Here is a 21056-nt window from a genome sequence, read left to right as displayed (position 1 = left end):
GGAGTGGATTTATTTCATTCACATTTCATACATGGTTACAAATCTTTTACTTTTAATTTCACCATTGTGGAGAATTACCACATGTTCAAGAAGCAGACAAATGGGAATTGGTACACCTAATTTTGAATTTGTGGTTCATCTTATTACTCAATAAGCAGCATTTCTTTAACGTCAGCAATCTTTCTCCAACTTTTGTCTTCTGGATTTTGACAATACAAGTTGAGCAATGGACAACCCCTGACTGTAAGAGAAGAGATGGATTTGAGCATAGACTCCTCTGGTAATTCACAAATGGCACTTGTTCACATCTACTTCATCTTATTACCAAATTGTTAGATTTTCAATGTGAGCAATCTTTCCTCAGTCTTTGTCTTCTGAATTTTGACAACATTGTTGAAGCAATGGACAATCCCAAATATTAAGAGTGGAGATGGATTTGGGAAGACCCTTATAGTCTATCTTTTTAAGATTTGGGCAGCAAGAGATTTGTAGAGAGGTGAGGGAGTGAGGTAGCAAAACTTCACCGGGAAAAAATTCCATATCCCCATTTGTAATACACAACCTTTCAAGACATGTGTTGGCATTCAAGCTCTCTCTCAGAGAAGCTATGAGTTTGAAACTTGAAAGAGACACATATTTCACATTTGATGGCAAACCTCCATCTGGGAACATTTCCACCTGTGGACAATCAATTATATGCAGGTCGGTAAGAGACGGAAGCAGGATTTGCATGTGTCTCGGCAATAACTTCAAATTTTCCGCTCCTTGAATTTCAATTGTTTGTAGCCACGGTGCAGATAATCCTATGCTGGGAAACGATTCAAATTGAGGGCACTTCTCAATTATGAGATACTTGAGATGATTATGAGTATGCTCTTGTGAAATTCTTTGTAGGTTTCGGCACCTAACCAATTTAAGTGAACAGAGCTTTGGAAACAAATCAAGTGGAAAGGTTGTAAGAAAGTCACAACCTCCATTAATCTCCATTTCTTCAAGGAAGTTGTAAAGGGTAATGGGAACATTTGTAAGTGGACACGAATAAATTCTCAAGATTTTAAGAGTCGATGGATCCATGTAGTGTTCGTTAATGACAAGTATTTCACAGGAACGAATAATTAGTTTCTTCAAATGAAGAAGTTGTTCTGACAGGCCTTTCATCTTGGGACATTCATTCATAGATAGAGTTTGAAGTCGCGGAAAAGAATCAGTTTTACAATCCCATTCTTCCCATTCTTTCATGTTGTAGAATTCCAATCTTTCCAAGGACTTAAATGAAGAGGATTCGCTCCCATAGAACTCATTACCAATGCTCACTATTCCATCGAGGCCTATAATTTTTAGGGTCTTGAGAGATGACAAAAGTCCAAGGGGAGGCAAACATAAGCAATATTTACAGTCCTTCAACTGTAAGAACACCAAATTAGATAATGAATTATCAAACACCCAGTTTGGAAATTCTGTACCACCATAGTTGTTGATTCCTAAAGTCTCCAATTGTTTGGAAGGTTGTAGATTCTCAAATACTTTCTTTTCTTTCCTTGGATCATCAAGGATGTGGTTCTTATTCCATTTGAACTTCAGTGTCACAAGGTGCCTTTTATTTTTCAAATCCATTACTAATGCATCCGATGAATTCTTGATATTCTGCAACTCCTTTATTGATAGCCTTCCATGAAGATCGAGTCTTCCTAGCTGCTTAGTACTGAACTCACTATTTTTATCTACAATAAAGGTATTCAGTACTTGAAGATTCTTCAATTCTCCAAAATGCATTGGCATCTTTGTTACTCTTGTTCTTTTAAATTCAAGACAACACAAGTTGGTAAGTTTATACAAATTTGAGGGTAACTCCACTATATTTAAACAATAGTTCAACTTAAGTATTTGTAAGTTAAAGAGCAAACATGTTGAGTCGGGCAGTTTTTGTATCTCAGTGCTCGAAAGATCTAACGAGCGAAGATGTTTAAGATCGCCAACTGAATCTGGGACCTCTCTAAGATCCGAGCAACAATTGAAAGATAGGACACGTAAAAACTTCATCTTGGAGCACAAATCATGTATCGAAATCTTGAATTTCCAACTATAATCAAGGTAATAACCTTTCCCAAATTTTGTTAATGGAATAAACGAACGCAGTCTCTTAGCCTCAGTTAAACTACCAAAACCATCAAAATATTTGACGTCATCAAATGCAAATGAGAAATGACGAGTTGCTTTAGGTATACATTTTCCTTTATCAAATTTCAACCTAAAACAGAAATCTGCACAAACATATTTTGCCAAATCATTCAGAAGATCGTGTATGATGAAATGCCTTTTGGACCTTGATTGTTGAAAGAAAGACCTTGACAATAGATCATTGAAATACTCTTCACCAACTTCTACTGGATGTCTAATCTGTTGAGGGCACTGTAAAATGTTTTCTGCCATCCATAAAAAAATTAACTCCTTCTTCACAAACTCGTAATCTTTGGGAAATATGGCACAATAAGAAAAACACCTTTTAAGATGAGAAGGAAGGTAGTGATAGCTCAAATATAGTGCAGGGATTATTTCACTGTCTTCTTTTGGTAAGTCCCATATGTCACTTGCCAATACACTTTTCCAATCCGAAATGGATGACTTTGTGTGCAAAAGACTTCCAATTGTTTTCAAAGCCAGAGGTAATCCTTTGCATTTCTCAACTATCCTTCTTCCAATCTCCTTTTGGTCATCGTTCAATTTAAGATCATCATCTTTTAGTGCATGTTTTATGAAAACTTTCCAGCATTCATCCTCTTGTAATTGCTTTAGACGATGCACTTCAGACCTCATGTTAGAAGCAACTCTCTCAGCACGTGTTGTGACAATAACTCTACTTCCTGGAGCCCCATAGCTAAGAGGAGTTCGCACAGCTTCCCATTCTTCTCGTTTTTCATTCCAAACATCATCCAAAATAAGAAGAAATTTCCTTCCTGACAATTTTTCTTTTAGTTTTTTGTGAACCATTTCTAGGTTTCCACTATCATCTTTTTTATTATCGATTGCCTCAAGAATTGTTTTTGTGACTGTCAAAACATCAAAATGATCTGAAACACAAACCCAAACTTTTATATCAAATTTAGCAGTGTCTATCTTTGGGTCGTTGTATACATGTTGGACGAGTGTGGTCTTACCCAATCCACCCATGCCTACTATTGAAAGTATCGATGGGTGGTTATGGTGATTTTTGGTTTCGGAAGTGAGCCAATTAAAGATAATTTCTTTGTCAGCATCTCTTCCATAAATAACACTTTCAACCACCAACGAAGTTGATGGCAATTTCTGTGAGATATTACCACGAGATCCAACACTAGAATACGTACACTCTTTCAAACCAAGAGCACCCTTTTGCCTTGAAAGATATTCTAATTTTTCAAGGACTTCTTTCAACCCTGAGTCAGTTTTCTTGTTAAATGAACTGAAAGTGGAATTGAAGAAGTTTGATACCTTGTAAGTGATGGATTGAGATTGAGATTCAGCTTCCATTTGGCATCTGGTGAGTTCATAGTTGATTTCATCCAAAAGATCCTCTGCATCAAACACGGCCTCTTTGACAGCAAAAAGCCATGCTTTCACGTGTGGATCTCTGAACTGCTTCTGCTCTGCATCATCAGCGAGAGAATTGATGGAGTGAAGCATGATGTTCAAATTTGCGAGCAGCTTCTCATCAAATTTTCTTCTACGAAAGAAGTCTACAAATTGAGGTGAAGCCATCTTGTCGAAAGCAGCCTGCAGAAAAGCCGAAAGAAGAGCACCACCAACAAGTTCTGCTGCCATGGTTGGAAATGGAGTAAAACGAAGTGTGTAGTACAGTGCAGGAATGCTATATCGATGAAATGAGTTTTTGGCTATTTTACAAAGAAGATTTGACTTTAATTCTTTTGATGGCAAATTTTCTCAGCCTCCAGAATGATGGTAAGATTAAGAATGAATGGTTCAAACATTGGATGAGTTTGATTGAGCAATATAATATGTGAGTAGTTTGATATTCATTCAACGGTGGTGATGAATTAACGTGTGGAATTTAGAATCATGTGTTGAGAGGAGTGAAGCAATAATTGTTGTCTTTTTTATAAGAAAAATGGTGTAATCCATGAATGCATGTCTGATAATAAGGTGAAATAAATTAATCATCTTTCTTGGTTTACAGTTCTTTGAAACCAAAATTTATATGGCCGTAGCAAACTTCAATTGTTGGATATTCTCTGACTTGAAAATATACAAAAAAAAAATGTTATATTATTTCATGCAATGTACTAATTCTTATTCATTCTTTATTCAATTAATTGGTTATAATGAGATAATTAAGCCAGTTTAGTAGATGCAGTCAGTCTTTTAATTAGCCAAGATTTTGTTATTTGTCTCTCTTTGTTTCTTTAGTAACATTTTTTTAATAGATACAACATTATAAAAATGTTACTATTTTGTAACATTTAATTTAATAAACGTGCCTAAATATTTCTTTAATGAAATGAAACATATTTTTTTAATAAATTGGGCAAATAACTTTTCTTTCAATAAATTGTATCAATTATGAATTCCATTATTATCTAAACTAAACAGAAAATCTAATTCTTCAAGGCAAACAAAAAAGAAGTTATACTACTGTCATTTAATATATTTATTTAAATTTTATTATCTCCAAAAAATAATTTAAGGATTATTATATCTTTATATTGTCATTATTATCTGGATCCATCAATATATCATTCAAACTTTTATATCATAAACACGGATAATGTAAACAAGAGTGTGATTAGCACAGAGCTCATCTGCTTCCATTTAAATCATTGACTTAAAAATCAATACCCCACAAAAGAATGAGTGGATTCATCATAAACACTTCAGCATACAAACTTTGTAAAGCTGCATGTTCAGATTTTTCCAATTGGAGTTGAGTAGTTTTGAGCAATCATTGAAGAACAACTTGTAAAATGCCGAACTTGATAAGTGACTTGTTGATGTCAATTGAAGGCTTACTCAGAAGCTGCTGAATCCACACACATGCAACCTGCTCCTGTTTCTGCCCAATTTCATTTTCATTAGAATGCCTTTATTTCTTCTTCATTCTGAATTGAAAAACACAAAACATGATGATGCCACTCTACTAGAAAAAACAACAAAACAAGGAAGAGTTTGTGGAAGCCATGCAATTAGAATGTGAGAAGAATTAGCTCACCTGTTAGCACATGAACATCTAATTTTGAGTTTCTGCTTCATCTTATGACCCAACACCCAGATTTTCAATGTGAGCAATCTTTCTCCAATCTTTGCCTTCTGGCTTCTGACAACGCTGTTCGAGCAATGGACAGTCCCAAATATCAAGAAAAGAGATGGATTTGGGCAGACCCTCCTCCGGTAAGAATTGGAGGTTACGACATTCTGAAAGTGTGAGAGATGAGAGGTTATAGAGAAGCTTGTAGTCTAGCTTTTTGAGATTTCGGCAATTACTGATTCTTAAAGAAGTAAGAGAAGGTGGCAGCAAAACTTCATCGGGAAAACACTCCACATCAAGAGAGTCAATATATAACATTTCAAGACATGTATTGACATTCAAAATCTCTCGCAGGGAGGTGATAAGTTTTAAACTTGAAAGAGACAAGTGTTTTACGTTTGATGGCAAACCTACATCTGGGAACTTCTCCACTTTTGGACAATTAATTATCCGCAGTTCAGTAAGAGATGGAAATGCTTCAGATAACCCTTCACCGGGAAATGATTCAAATTGAGGACATGCACAAATTGACATTGTCTCGAGATGATTATGAGGGTGCTCTTGTGAAATTCTTTGTAGGTTTTGGCATCCTTGGAGATGAAGAAAACGGAGCATTGGAAAGAAATTTAGTTGAAAGATTGTAAGAGAGTTACAACCACGAATAATTGTCAAGAGTTCAAGTGCTAATGTGTCTTTGATGTGTTCGCTAATGATGAGGTTAGGACATGACTCAATATATAGTTGTTCTAAATGAAGAAGTTGCTCTGACAAACCTTTCAACTTGGGACATTGAACCACAAAAAGACGTCGAAGACGTGGAAAAGAAGTAGTTTTGCATTCCCATTCTTCCCATTCCTTCATGTAGAAGAATCTCAATATTTCCAAGGACTTGAATGAAGAAGAGTTGCTCCCATAAAATTCAGCACCAATGCTCACTATTCCATCAAGTCCTTTAATCTCCAGGGACTTCAGAGATGACAATAATCCAAGGGGAGGTAAATATAAGCAATATTTACAATCCTCTAACTCTAAGGATACCAAATTTGATAACGAATTATCAAATACCCAACTTGGGAATTGTGTACCACAATAGCTCCTGATTGAAAGATGTTCCAACTGATTAGAAGGTTGTAGATTCTCAAGCACTTTCTTCTCTTTCATTGGATCATCGGGGATGTGATTCAAATTCCATATTAACTTTAGTCGCACAAGCTGTTTTTTTTTCAAATTTGCTTCTAATGCATCCAAAGGATTGTCAATATTTTGCAGCTCATTAATTGATAGCCTTTTATGAAGATTGATTCCACCTAGCTGCTTAATACTGAACTCACTATTTCTACTGACACAAAACATATTCAGTACATGAAGATTCTTCACCTGTTCAAAATGCATTGGCATCTTTGTCACTTCTGTATCTTCAAACTCCAAGCAACGTAATTTGGTGAGATTACGCAAACTTGAAGGCAATTCCTTCAAATAGAAACAACCATTCAACTTCAATATCAGCAAATTATAGAGCAAACCTACTGAGTCTGGTAGTCTTTGTATCCAAGTATAAGAAAGGTCCAATGAATGGAGATGTTTAAGATCACCAACAGAATCAGGGACCTCTTTGAAGTGATGATATCCATTCAAAGATAAGACGCGTAAAAACTTCAACTTGAAGAATTCACGTATCAAAATCTCGAATCGAGAAAAAAGACCGTCACCATAATTACTTACAATTGGAAGAAATGATCGCAGTCTTTTAGCATCCCTTAAACTTCCTAAACCATCAAAATATTTTACATCACAAGAATTTAAGTCGCTGAGAGCATATGAAAAATGACGGGTTGTTTTGGGTACACAATCTCCTTTATCAAAATTCAACCTGAAACAGAATTCTGCAGAAACATATTTTGCCAAATCATTCAGAAGATCATGCATGGAGAAATGCATTTTGATGTTTGACCGAAGAAAGAAAGACCTGGTTAGCAGATCATCAAAATATTGTTCACCAATTTCTTCTATATTGTTGTTCTGCGGAGAGTAATGGAGAAAACCTTCAGCCATCCACAACAAAATTAATTCGTCTTTGTCAAACTCATAATTTTTCGGAAATAATGCACAATAAGCAAAGCACCTCTTGAGATTAGAAGGAAGGTGCTGATAACTCAATAGTAGAGCAGGAATAATTTCGACTTCTTTCGGCAAGTCCCATATGTCGCTTTTCAATACGTTTTTCCAATCTGAAAGGGATGACTTTGTGCAGAGAAGACTTCCAATTGTTTTCAAAGCAAGAGGTAATCCTTTGCACTTCTCAACTATCCTTCTACCAATCTCCTTTTTATCATCATTCAATTCAATATCATCACCTTTTAGAGCTTGCTCTTCAAAAACTTTCCAGCATTCATCTTCTTCTAACTGCTTTAGGCGATGCACTTTAGATCTCATGTTAGAAGCAACTTTCTCAACACGTGTTGTGACAAGAATTCTACTTCCTGGAGCCCCATAGCTTAGAGGAGTTTGCACAGCTTCCCATTCTTCTCGCCTTTCGCTCCAAATATCATCCAAAACCAGAAGAAATTTCTTTCCCGATACTTTTTCTTTCAATCTTCCATGAACCATTTCTAGGTTTCCGCTGTCATCTTTAGATTTTGTAATTGCCTCAAGAATTGTTTTTGTCACTGTCAAAATATCAAAATGATCGGAAACACACACCCAAGCTCTTATATCAAATTTAGTCTCGATTTTTTGGTCATTGTATACATGCTGGGCGAGTGTGGTCTTACCCAATCCACCCATGCCCACTATGGAAAGTATGGATAGGTTTTGATTGTCGGTCTCAGATGTCAGCCAATTAAAGATCATTTCTTTGTCGGCATCTCTACCATAAATAACACTTTCAACCATCAAAGAAGATGATGGCAATTTCTGTGACATTTTATCACCTGACCTGTCACCAGAATAAGTACCCTCTTTCAAACCAAGAGCACCCTTTTGCTTTGNAAGATATTCTAGTTTTTCTAGGAGTTCTTTCATTTCTGATTCAATTTTCTTGTTAAAGGAATTGAAACTAGAGTTGAAGAAATTTGATACCTTGTGAGTAAAGGTTTTAGGTTCGGATTCAGCTTCCACTTGGCATCTAGTGAGTTCATAATCTATTTCAGCCAAGAGATCCTCTGCGTCAAAAACAGCCTCTTTGACAGAAAAAAGCCATGCTTTAACGTGTGGATCTGTGAACTGCTTCTGTTCTGCATCATGAGCGAGAGCATTGATAGAATGCAGCATGATATTCAAGTTGCCCAGCAACTTCTCATCAAGTTTTCTTCCACGGAAGAAGTCTACGAATTGAGGAGAAGCCAACCTGTCGAATGCAACCTGAAGAAAAGCGGAAAGAAGAGCACCACCGACAAGTTCTGCTGCCATGGTAGGAGTTTGAAAAGTGTAATTTGAAGTGGGATTTACTAAGCACAATGACTGAGTGAAGGATGCTATAATGATGAAATTAGTAGTTATTTTACCAATACCGGGTAGTTGACTTTAATAATTGTTGAACGTTAATACATCAGAGTGTATTCCACGAATGTATCTCTGACATTAATTAATGCTTTAGAGAGAGTAGCTCTTTGGAGATATTTTTCGAGAATTCTGATAAGGATTATGTTACTATTTATAAGTTAATCGGATAGATTACAAACTAATTTTTTTCGTTTGATTTTTCAAGCTTTCTTAGAGGGTTCATTTCTAGGTGTTTGGTAAAAAGTATGGTTATAGACAATTAAGGTATTGAGCTAGAGGATAGGAATCCCGTTTAACAAAAACCCAACAAATTGTTGTTAATTTCACACCTATATGAACTAGAGATTAAATTAACTTAGTTTATAAATTAATAAACTTAGTTTATAAATTGATCGATTCTAAGGCAACTCATTTCATGCCATTGAAGACTAACTATACTTGCAAAGTGGAGAGATTTTTGTCAAAAATATAGTGAAATTACATGGATTTTCTATGTTCATTGTCTCTGATAGAGAAAAAGTGTTTACAAGTTAGTTTAAAAGAAAAGACAGAATATGCAATTTGAAGTAGGTGATTCTTTGGCTTTAAGGAAGAATGAGAAACTTGAATTAAGATATTTTGGTCCTTTGAAGATTATGTAAAAAGTATGGAAGGTTGCTTATAAATTAAAGCTTCCAGATTCAACTAGAATTCATTCGGTATTCCATGTTTCTCAACTGAAGTTGTCTGAAAGAAACCATGATGAACTGAATAATCAAGAATGGAGACGTGGAAGAAGGCATTGAAAGCAATATGAAAGGCAAAGGCTATCTTCTACTACCTCCATACATAAACACAGATAATGTAAACAAGAGTGTGATTAGCACCATTTAAATCATTAACTTAAAAAACAATACTCCACAAAAAGAATGAGTGGATTCATCATAAACACTTCAGCATACAAACTTTGTAGAGCTGCATGTTCAGATTTTTCCAATTCAATGGCGATGCTAAAGCTTCACAATGCAATTGCCATCACAGCAAGCTGCATGTTTAGATTAAAAATGTGAGATATTAAACAAATTAAACATAAATTATTGTTCATATATATTGATTTAACAGATAAGTATAGACATAATTCCAAAAGTTCTGTAGAGTGATCAAGTCTAGTATGATCATGAGTTAATCATATAAAAATCTTTAATCTTCTGTGTCTTGTTCGAACAAAAATTTTTAAAAGCCAATTTATATTTTGAAGAAACAACTATAATCAGTTGCAACAACTCGTTGGAGATGACATATGTGCAAAGGAGTTAAAAGATAAATGAATAAAAATTTAAAAGTAAAAAGATAAACAACTTTAAGTTTACAAATTTAGTAAAAAAAACTTTCTTGACTCAAAATAAATATTTTCTATAAATGCATTTATAAATAAAAGACCAACCATGCAATTTCTTCCAACAACCGCTCTTTCATCTAATCATTCCATAAATAATAATTTGTACCATTTAAAAAATCCATCTTTTATTTTTCTTCATCATTCAAACATATAAACAAAATTCCAAATTAAGAGATTGATGCCACTCTAAAAGAAAAAAACATCAAAACAAAGAAGAGATTGTCGAAGTCATGCAATTAGAGTGTAAGAATTAATACTGGATAGCAGGTGAACATCTAATTTTGAACTTCTGCTTCATCTTATTATCTAACGCTCAAATTTTCAATGTGAGGAATCTTTCTCTATTTTTTGCCTTCTGACTTCTAACAACACTGCTCGAGCAATGGACAATACCAAATTTCAAAAGAAGAGATGGATTTGAGCAGACCCTCTTCAGGTAAGAATTGGAGGTTACCACAATCAAAAAGTGTGAGAGAGGAGAGGTTATAGAGAAGCCTGTAGTCTAGCTTTTTGAGATTTGGGCAATGATTGATACTTAAAGAAGTAAGAGAAGGTGGCAGCAAAACTTCATCAGGAAAAGACTCAACATCTAAATTTTCTATAGTCAAGCTTTCAAGACATGTGTTGACATCCAAGGTCTCTCGCAGGGAGGCGATAAGTTTTAAACTTGAAAGACACATGTATTTTACCTTTGATGGCAAACCTCCATATGGGAACTTCTCCACTTTTGGACAATTAATTATATGCAGTTCAATAACAGATGGAAATGCTGCAAATAATCCTTCACCGAGAAATGATTCAAATTGAGGACATTCACGGATTGACATTACCTCAAGATGATTATGATGGTGTTGTTGTGAAATTCTTTTCAAGTTTTTGCATCCGACCAGATCAAGAAAACGGAGCATTGGAAAGAAATTTAGGTGAAAGATTGTAAGAAAGTCACAACCACGAATAATTTTCATATCTTCAATGAAATCATAATGGGTCATGGGAATATTCACAAGTGGGCATGAACGAGTTCTCAAGAGTTCAAGCCCTGATATATCTTCGTTGTGTTCACTAATGATGAGGTTAGGACATGACTCAATATGTAGTTTCTCTAAATGAAGAAGTTGCTTTGCCAGAACTTTCAACTTGGGACATTCATGGATAAAAAGACCTCGAAGACGTGGAAAAGAAGTAGTTTTACATTCCCATTCTTCCCATTCATTCATGTTGTAGAATTCCAGTCTTTCCAAGGACTTGAATGAAGAAGAGTTGCTCCCATAAAATTCAGCACCAATGCTCACTATTCCATCAAGTCCTATAATGCAGAGGGTCTTCAGAGATGACAATAGCCCAAGGGGAGGCAAACATAAGCAATATTTACAATCCTCTAACTGTAAGGACACCAAATTTGATAAGGAATTATCGAATAACCAACATGGGAATTGTGTACCACAATAGCTCCTGATTGAAAGATGCTCCAACTGATTAGAAGGTTGTAGATTCTCAAGCACTTTCTTCTCTTTTCTTGGATCATCGGGGATTTGATTCCGATACCATATTAAATTTAGCTCCACAAGGGGTTTATTTTTCAAATTTGCTTCTAATGCATCCAAAGGATTCACAATATTTTGCAAATCATTAATTGATAACTTTCCATGAAGATTGAGTCCTCCTAGTTGCTTAATATTGATGACCTCATTATTTCCATTAAGACAAAACATATTCAATACATGAAGATTCTTTAATTCTCCAAAATGCATTGGCATCTTTGTCACTTGTGTACGTTCAAATTCCAGACAACGCAATTTGGTGAGTTTATGCAAACTTAAAGGCAATTCTTTAAAATAAAAACAACCATTCAACCTCAATATCAACAAGTTATAGAGCAAACATATTGAGTCAGGTAGTTTTTGTATATTAGTATAAGAAAGGTCCAATGAATGGAGATGTTTAAGATCACCAACAGAATCAGGGACCTCTTTGAGTCCATAAATTCCAGTCAAAGATAACACCCGTAAGAACTTGAATTTAGAGAACAATTCACGTATCAAAATCTCAATTTGACAAGGGAAAGCACTATACACAGTGTTTTTTGTAATCTGAACAAATGAATGCAGTCTTTTAGCATTAGTTAAACTCCCAAAACCATCAAAATATCCTACATCACGGAATGCAAATGAAAAATGACGGGTTGTTTTGGGTATACAATTTCCTTTATCAAATTTCAGTCTGAAACAGAAGTCTGCACAAACATATTTTGCCAAATCATTCAAAAGGTCATGCATGACGAATCGCAATTCGGAGCTTGATTGAAGAAAGAAAGACCTTGTTAATAAATCATCGAAATATTGTTCACCAATTTCTTCTACATTCTTGTTCGGTTGAGAATGATGGAGAAAACCTTCAGCCATCCACAACAAAATTAATTCCATCTTGTCAAATTCATAATCTTTTGGAAATAACGCACAATAAGCAAAGCAACTCTTCAGGTGTGAAGGAAGGTGCTGATAACTCAATAACAGAGCAGGCATAATTTCAACTTCTTTCTGTAAGTCCCATATGTCGCTTTCCAATACGCTCTTCCAATCTAAAATGGATGACTTTGTACGGAGAAGACTTCCAATTGTTTTCAAAGCAAGAGGTAATCCTTTGCACTTGTCAACTATCCTTCTACCAATCTCCATTTTCTCATCATTCAATTCAACATCATCACCTTTTAGAGCTTGCTCTTCAAAAACTGTCCAGCCTTCATCTTCTTCTAACTGTTTTAGGCGATGCACTCTAGATCTCATGTTATGAGCAACTTTCTCAACACGTGTTGTGACAAGAATTCTACTTCCAAGAGCCCCGTAGCTAAGAGGAGTCCGCACAGCTTCCCATTCTTCTCGCCTTTCGCTCCAAACATCATCTAAAATAAGAAGAAATTTCTTTCGCGATACTTTTTCTTTCAATCTTCCATGAACCATTTCTAGATCTACGCTATCATCTTTAGATTTTGTAATTGCCTCAAGAATTGTTTTTGTCACTGTCAAAATATCAAAATGATCAGAAACACACACCCAAGCTCTTATATCAAATTTAGTCTCCAATTTTGGGTCATTGTATACATGCTGGGCGAGTGTGGTCTTACCCAATCCACCCATGCCCACTATGGAAAGTATGGATAGATGGTTATGATTCTCGTTCTCAGATGTGAGCCAATTAAAGATCATTTCTTTGTCGGCATCTCTTCCGTAAATAACACTTTCAACCACCAAAGAAGATGATGGCAATTTCTGTGACACTTTACCACCTGATCTATCACCAGAATAATTACCCTCTTTCAAACCAAGAGCACCCTTTTGCTTTGCAAGATATTCTAGTTTTTCTAGGACTTCTTTCATCTCTGATTCAATTTTCTTGTTAAACGAATTGAAAGTAGAGTTGAAGAAATTTGATACCTTGTATGTAAAGGTTTGAGGTTTGGATTCAGCTTCCACTTGAGATCTGGTGAGTTCATAATCTATTTCAACCAAGAGATCCTCTGCATCAAAGACAGCCTCTTTGACAGAAAAAAGCCATGCTTTAACGTGTGNATCTGTGAACTGCTTCTGTTCTGCATCATNAGCNAGAGCNTTGATGGAGTGNAGCATGATGTTCAAGTTGCCGAGCAGCTTNTCATCAAGTTTTCTTCGACGAAAGAAGTCAACGAATTGAGGAGAAGCCAGCCTGTCGAATGCAACCTGAAGAAAAGCAGAAANAAGAGCACCACCAACAAGTTCTGCTGCCATGANAGGAGTTGAATTGGAATGGATGCTGGATGGAAGTGTGTAATGTGAAAATGATATTTAGGACTGTAATTTAGTGCNGNAAAGGATTCTACACCAACGAAATGGGTAGTTGGCTATTTTGCGACGAAGACTTGACTTTAAGGATGGTGGAACATTTGATAAGTTTTATTCATCATTATAAAATGTGAGCAGTTCGATATTNATTCAACGGTTGTGATGAATGAAAGTATGAAATCCTGATGGAAAGGGAGTTATGGGACCCAGTGAAGCAATATTTAAGCTAGTTTAGCACATGTTGTGTAATTTTATTTAGCCAAGATTCGTTTATTAATCTTTATTTGTCTCTTTGTCTATCGTTATTTTCAATTTGGTTTAATAGTAATTTTCATCTCTTTATTTATATTTCTTTTCAATTTAATATTATTATTTTGAAAGCTTTCAGGTTTGTTTCACTTTTATTTTAAAATGGTCAGGTAACCATTTTTAGTATTATCTAATTGACTGACTCCAGAATAGGACCTAATACCGATTTTGATATTAAATTAGAGATTTTGAGATGCGATTTTGGAAGAATATGGTAGTGGTCGATAGCTGGCATTTAAGGTTGTCTTGTATTATTGCACTTCGTTGGTTCTACATTTGTCTCACATTGTCAGTTTAATTTTGCAATTATTTGAATAATTTTGCTGTGATTGTTTCATTGACCAATGCTGTGATTAAAATATCTTTCAAATAAGGTTTTATTTGTTCAAGCAATTAGTTATGTATATTGTAATTTAATTCTGTGTGCTTTTTTTTTTTTTCAAAACTTGAGTGCTTGTCAAACACACTATTAATTTATTGTTCAGCCGATACTGTCAACAAACTCTGCTTTCTCACCTGTTTCTTAATATCTAGTATTTGAAATTCATTAAAAAAGCTATTCATAAAATTGATGTTTCTTAGCACATTCATTGTCCCCTTTTGGTACACAGATATACAATTAAGAGAACCCATTTGTGAAAAGGTTTTCCACAATCCTGCAAACCAAATCTATTTCTTCCAAGGACCCTTCCTAAAGGATGACGATCCAGCCATTATTCCAAACTACAGAGCAATCTTTCCCCAGTCGATGCTACATGGCATAACGTTTGCACTTCAATGCCTTCACGATTCTCATAATGTCCTAAATAAAGACATTTGCTTGAAATTCAATTTCAATACTGAATATTGAAAATATAAATTTTACATGTAATTAGAATATTAGAAAAAGAAATCATTGTGGAGAATAGGCACACCTGGTTGACAAGCTTTTGCTGTTATTTGGCAAATGTTAACTAGAGAGTGAAATACTTACAATAGCCAAGATTGTATTTCAGAAGGTTCAAAGGTAAAGTGGAGAAGAAGTACCTGATGTTTGAGCAGTTCCTCACTTTGGTAAAGCTCTCACGGATTTGTTTTTGGTATCACTCCAAAAAGCCTCATACCAATAAAGGTATCTATGTGTGAGACTTTGTTTATACCCAACATGCAAACCTCCATCAGAGAATAGCTCCACTTGTGGACAATCTAATATTCGTAGGTCTGTAAGAGATGGAGGAGAATACCCACACGTTTAGGCAATAATTTCAAGCTCATCAATTCCTTAATACTAAATTTTACTAGCCTGGTGGCAGATAATCCTTCCATGGGAAATGATTCAAATTAAAGTGATTTACTGATATCCAAATCCTTGAGATGATTACGAGTGTGATCCTGTGAAATAATTTGCAGATTACAAAACCTGAGTTTGAGTGAACAAAGTTTTGGGAATCAAGTTCCAGGTGTTGTTTTAGTCAATTTTGATGCTACAATGTTCATGCACCAAGTTACATGTTGCGTTTCGTTGGTCTGAGTCATGCGTGGGGTTATGTTGGATGTTTGTGGTTTAATTTTTGTGATGCTTTATAAGACTATGAATGAATAGGGGGAGGGGAGGGCTCTAGGAGTTTTTCTTCTATATTATAAATAAGGTAGTCAAATCATGGGTTTTGAAAGTTTCTTGTAGAGTAAAAATGATGTTGGGTTCTGTTCATGGGTATAAGTTTTCGGGCACAGGAATTGATGAAAGTTGTGGCATGTTTTGTTTGCTTGCCATGTTTCTTTTATATGGGTTGTAGTGTTTTTTATTTCTCATGTCATGGGATTCCTTTTGAGTGGGATTAATATGTTGTTTTGAATGGGTGTGGAGTTATTTTGAATGAATGTCAAATTGTTTGAGGTATTTTTTTCATGATGTGTTGTGGTATTTCCTAAACGGGGTAGTTTGATGGGTGAGGTGTTATGATCGATTCGCGTGATGATTATGTGGCAAACCATCATGTTGTGTTAGTCTTCTATTCATTACTATTTTTCATTTATGCTTTTGGATCAAAACAAAAACAACATTTAAAGCTATCTTTTCTTTTGTTAACTCACAATTTAAATCAAACTTATCCAAAGTGAAATTCAGCGTAACAACGAAATAATAAAAACATTTAATGTGATTACTTTTACAATTTTGCAATCAACAAAATAACATTATTACTACTTTTGTTCAAAAGAAATAACAGATAACAATAGCAAAAAACAAGTTGGAGAAAAATGTTCGATTTGGAAAAACAATTATATTCTTTCATATTGACAAATGAGACGCATTAAAACTCATCTGATCATCCCCTTTAAAACTTGGTGTTTATGTAGTATCTGATAAATATCTTCTTTATAATTTTTTCTGTAAAAGTCCAGAACACACAAACACAACAACCTTCACTCTCTAACTTACAACAAAGACACTCTTAAAACTCATTAAACAATACAATGGGCTACACAACAACACTCTCAACTCCAGAAAACAACGGCCCCTCTTTCTATTTCTCTATTTTCATGGTCCTTAAATCAAATGATGGGGTCCATCCATTAAAGTTTATCCAACAATGTTTAGTAAATGCCGATTACTGAGTGAAATATTTGCAACTAAGAAATTTGTACTTGTAAGGGTGGAGAGATATTGTGGAGAATTAGCACATGTACAAGAGACAGATCAATGGAAATCGTGAATACATCTAACTTTGAACTTGTGTCTCATTACCTAATAATTAATTTTTCAATGTGACCAATCTTTCCCCAGTCTTCGCCTTCTGGATTCTGACAACGTTGTTTGAGCAATGGACAGTCCCAAATTGTAAGAGAAGAGATGGCTTTGGGCAGACCCTCGTCTGGTAAGCATTGAAGGCCAGGGCAGTGAAGAAGTGTGAGAGAGGAGAGGTCAGAGAGACCCTTGTACTCCATCTTTTTAAGATTTGGGCAATCAAATATTTGTAGAGAAGTGAGAGAGTGTGGTAGCAAAACTTCATCAGGAAACGACTCAACATCCAACTTTCCAATAGACAAGCTTTCAAGACATGTGTTGGCATCCAATGACTCTCTCAAGGAGGCGATAAGTTTTAAACTTGAAAGAGACACATGTTTTACATTTGATGGCAAACCTCCTTCTGGGAATGTCTCCACTTTTGGACAATCAATTATCAACAATTCAATAAGAGATGGAAGCAGGATTTCCATGCGTTTTGGCAACAACTGTAAATTCTCCGCTCCCCGAATTTCAATTCTTTGTAACAACGGTGCAGATAACCCTTCACTGAAAAATGATTCAACTAGAGGGCACTTCTCAATTATGAAGTACTTGAGATGATTATGAGTATGCTCATGAGAAAATCTTTGTAGGTTTCGGCATCTGGTTAGTTGAAGTGAACGGAGATTTGGAAAGAAATCTAGCGAAAAGGTTGTAAGAAAGTCAACACCGCCATCTATATCCATTTCTTCAAGGAAGTCATAATGGGTCATGGGAATATTCGTAAGTGGGCATGAACAAATTTTCAAGAATTCAAGCGATGATGTGTCCATGTTGTTTCTGCTAATGATGAGCTTATCACAGTAACCAATAACTAGTTTCTTTAAATGAAGAAGGTGCTCTGACAGAACTTTCAGCTCGGGACAGTGATCCATAGACAGATGTTGAAGACGTGGAAAAGATGTAGTTTTACATTTCCATTCTCTCAATTCCTTCATGTCATAGAATTCCAATCTTTCTAAGGACATGAATGAAGAAGCATTGCTCCCATAAAACTCATCACCAATGCTCACTATTCCATCAAGCCCTACGATTTCGAGGGTCTTCAAAGATGACAATAGACCAAGAGGAGGCAAAAATATGCAATATTTACAATCCTCCAACCGTAAGAATACCAAATTTGTTAACGAATTATTGAATAACCAACTTGGGAAATGTGTACTACCATAGTTGCTTATACCTAAACCCTCCAATTGTTTGGGAGGTTGTAGATTCTCAAGTATTTTCTTTTCTTTCTTTGGATCATTAAGGATGTGCTTTGAGTTCCATTTTAACTCTAATTCCACAAGGTGTTGATTTTTCAAATTTGCTTCTAATGCATCCAAAGGATTTGTAATATTCTGCACCTCATTAATTGATAGCCTTCCATGAAGCCTGAGTCTTCCTAACTGCTTAGTACTAAACTCATTATTTTTGTCGATGAAAAACATATTCAGTACTTGAAGATTCTTCAATTCTCCAAAATGCAGTGGCATCTTTGTAACCTTTGTATCTTTGAATTCTAGACAACGCAATTTGGTCAGTTTATGCAAATTTGAGGGCAATTCCTCCAGCCTTAAACAATGGTTCAACCTCAGTATTAGCAAGTTATAGAGTAAACAGGTTGAGTCAGGTAGTTTTTGTATCCCAGTGTGTGAAAAGTCTAACAAACGAAGATGCTTAAGATCACCTATAGAATCTGGGAGTTTTGCAAGGCCCAAACAATTATAGAAAGATAAGATGCGTAAAAACTTAAACTTGGAGAACAAATCATGTACCGAAATCTTGAATTGCCAAGGATAATAACCAAGGTAAGTTCTCTCGATTTCTGTAATTGGAAGAAATGAACGTAGTCTTTTAGCATCAGTTAAACTCCCAAAACCATCAAAACATTTGACGTGATCAAATTCAAAGGAAAAATGACGGGTTGTTTTCGGTATGTATTTTCCTTTATCAAATTTCAACCTGAAACAGATGTCTCCACAGACATATTTTGCCAAGTCATTCAGAAGGTCATGCATTACGAACCGCTTTTCCGTGGTTGATTGTTGAAAGAAAGACCTTGACAATAGATCATTAAAGTATTGTTCACCAACTTCTTCTGGATGTCTAATTTGAGGGCACTGTAGAAAACTTTCGGCCATCCACAACAAAATTAACTCCTCCTTCACAAACTCATAATCTTTGGGGAACAAGGCACAATAAGCAAAGCACCTTTTAAGATGAGAAGGAAGATGGTGATAGCTCAAAAGTAGTGCCGGGATAATTTCATTGTCTTCATTAGGTAAGTCCCATATGTCACTTACCAGTACGCTTTTCCAATCTGAAATGGATGACTTTGTGCGTAAAAGGCATCCAATTGTTTTCAAAGCTAGAGGTAACCCCTTGCACTTATCAACGATCCTGCTACCAATCTCCTTTAGTTCATCGTTCAATTCAATATTATAATCTTTTGATGCGTGTTTTTCAAAAACTTTCCAGCATTCATCCTCTCGCAATTGCTTTAGGCGATGTACTTTAGACTGCATGTTAGAAGCAACTTTCTCATCACGTGTTGTGACAAGAATTTTACTCCCTGGAGCCGCATAGCTAAGAGGAGTTTGTACAGCTTCCCATTCGTCTCGTCTTTGGTTCCAAATATCATCCAGTATAAGAAGAAATTTCTTTCCTTTCAATTTTTCCTTTAGCTTTTTGTGAACCATTTCTAGGTTTCCACTTTCATCTTTTTCATCAGTGATTGCCTCAAGAATTGTTTTTGCCACTGTTAAAGCATTAAAATGATCTGAAACACAGACCCATGCTTTGCTATCAAATTTAGCATCGTCCATCTTGGGATCATTGTATACATGTTGGACGAGTGTGGTCTTACCCAACCCACCCATACCCACTATAGAAAGTATTGATGGTTGGTCACAGATGTCGGTTTCTGATGTGAGCCAGTTAATGATCATTTCTTTGTCAGTATCTCTGCCATAAATAACACTTTCAGCCACCAAAGAAGTTGATGGCAATTTTTGTGAGATTGTACTACCTGATCTATCACCAGAATAAGTACCCTCTTTCAAACCAAGAGCACCCTTTTGCCCTGTAAGGTATTCTAACTTTTCTAGGACTTCTTTCAACCCTGAGTCAACTTTCTTGTTAAATGATCTGAAAGTAGCATTGAAGAAGTTTGATACCTTGTAAATGATGGTTTGAGGTTCTGATTCAGCTTCCGCTTGGCATCTGGTGATTTCATAATCAATTTCATCCAAGAGATCTTCTGCATCGAAGACAGCCTCTTTGACAGAAAAAAGCCATGATTTCACGTGTGGATCTGTGAACTGCTTCTGTTCTGCATCATCAGCCAAAGCATTGACTGAGTGGAGCATGATGTTCAAATTTCGGAGCAGCTTCTCATCAAGTTTTCTTCGACGAAAGAAGTCAACGAATTGAGGAGAAGCCAGCCTGTCGAATGCAACCTGAAGAAAAGCGGAAAGAAGAGCACCACCAACAAGTTCTGCTGCCATGATAGGAGTTGGAAATGGAAGTTTAACAGGGATACAGGACAGGGATTCTGTACTGACGAAATGAGTAGTTAGCTAGCATTGGATAAGTTTGATTGAGCAATATCAAATGTGATCACTTGGTTATTCATTCAACGGTTGTGATGAATGAAATTATATGAAATTCTATATAGAGAGGTTTGTAGGTCCCACTGAAGCAATAATTGTTGAATCTTTCGGATAAGAAAAATGTTCAGAGCTCCATGAGATGGATGTCTGAGAATAAGAAATCAGCAGGGACATCTGACTTGGCATACAATATTTTAAAACCAATGGTTGCCTTTTGATTTTTCTCCTTATCCATGCTCACATTTCTGCCATACATAAAATTTCTCTGCATCAGGCTTGATTTTTCTAAATATAATAACATTTAAGGATTCATGTACTTCGTTGGTTTTCCTTCTGTTTCATAAGGTTAATAAAATGTTTCTAGATATACTTTTAGTTCAGTTATTACTGTGCTAAAATTTTAGTCTTGGAAATAATAAAATTCAGATTTGATTTTCGGTTTTAGTTTTTGATTAAA

General features: G+C 35.5%; 5 protein-coding genes across 7 annotated transcripts in view; all 5 read right to left on the bottom strand.

Annotated features, from left to right (window-relative positions):
• Positions 1–21056, bottom strand: part of LOC106763269 (putative disease resistance RPP13-like protein 1) — a 34289-nt gene that overhangs the window by 6669 nt on the left and 6564 nt on the right. The gene's annotated exons all lie outside the window — the stretch shown is intronic.
• LOC111241710 (putative disease resistance RPP13-like protein 1) lies at positions 285–3935 on the bottom strand. Its single transcript, XM_022781474.1, has one exon. The coding sequence runs from the start codon at positions 3796–3798 to the stop codon at positions 361–363; it is 3438 nt and encodes a 1145-aa protein (XP_022637195.1). The 5' UTR covers positions 3799–3935; the 3' UTR covers positions 285–360.
• Positions 4914–8755, bottom strand: LOC106763285 (putative disease resistance RPP13-like protein 1). Of its 2 annotated transcripts, none has more exons than XM_014647492.2 (2): positions 5201–8755; positions 4914–5090 (listed from the first exon to the last, which is right to left on the bottom strand). In XM_014647492.2, the coding sequence occupies exon 1, from the start codon at positions 8642–8644 to the stop codon at positions 5243–5245; it is 3402 nt and encodes a 1133-aa protein (XP_014502978.1). In that variant the 5' UTR covers positions 8645–8755; the 3' UTR covers positions 4914–5090; positions 5201–5242. The 2 variants fall into 2 exon arrangements, with proteins under 2 accessions (XP_014502978.1, XP_014502986.1); XM_014647500.2 differs by having other exon boundaries at positions 4914–5044.
• On the bottom strand, positions 10302–13946 carry LOC106763302 (putative disease resistance RPP13-like protein 1). The gene has a single exon (XM_014647506.2). It carries the CDS (start codon positions 13874–13876, stop codon positions 10478–10480), a length of 3399 nt encoding a protein of 1132 aa, XP_014502992.1. The 5' UTR covers positions 13877–13946; the 3' UTR covers positions 10302–10477.
• LOC106763260 (putative disease resistance RPP13-like protein 1) lies at positions 16310–20732 on the bottom strand. Its single transcript, XM_014647468.2, has one exon. The coding sequence runs from the start codon at positions 20492–20494 to the stop codon at positions 16961–16963; it is 3534 nt and encodes a 1177-aa protein (XP_014502954.1). The 5' UTR covers positions 20495–20732; the 3' UTR covers positions 16310–16960.

The sequence above is a fragment of the Vigna radiata genome, chromosome 1 (genome assembly GCF_000741045.1).
Source record: "Vigna radiata var. radiata cultivar VC1973A chromosome 1, Vradiata_ver6, whole genome shotgun sequence".
In the NCBI taxonomy this organism is placed as follows: domain Eukaryota; kingdom Viridiplantae; phylum Streptophyta; class Magnoliopsida; order Fabales; family Fabaceae; genus Vigna; species Vigna radiata.
Note: the sequence above shows the minus strand (reverse complement) of the source record. Positions and strands in the feature narration are given on the sequence as shown.

Coding starts and splice junctions, on each gene's coding strand:
- LOC111241710 (XM_022781474.1), bottom strand. CDS start 3,798: ATGGCAGCAGAACTTGTTGGTGGTGCTCTTCTTTCGGCTTTTCTGCAG.
- LOC106763260 (XM_014647468.2), bottom strand. CDS start 20,494: ATGGCAGCAGAACTTGTTGGTGGTGCTCTTCTTTCCGCTTTTCTTCAG.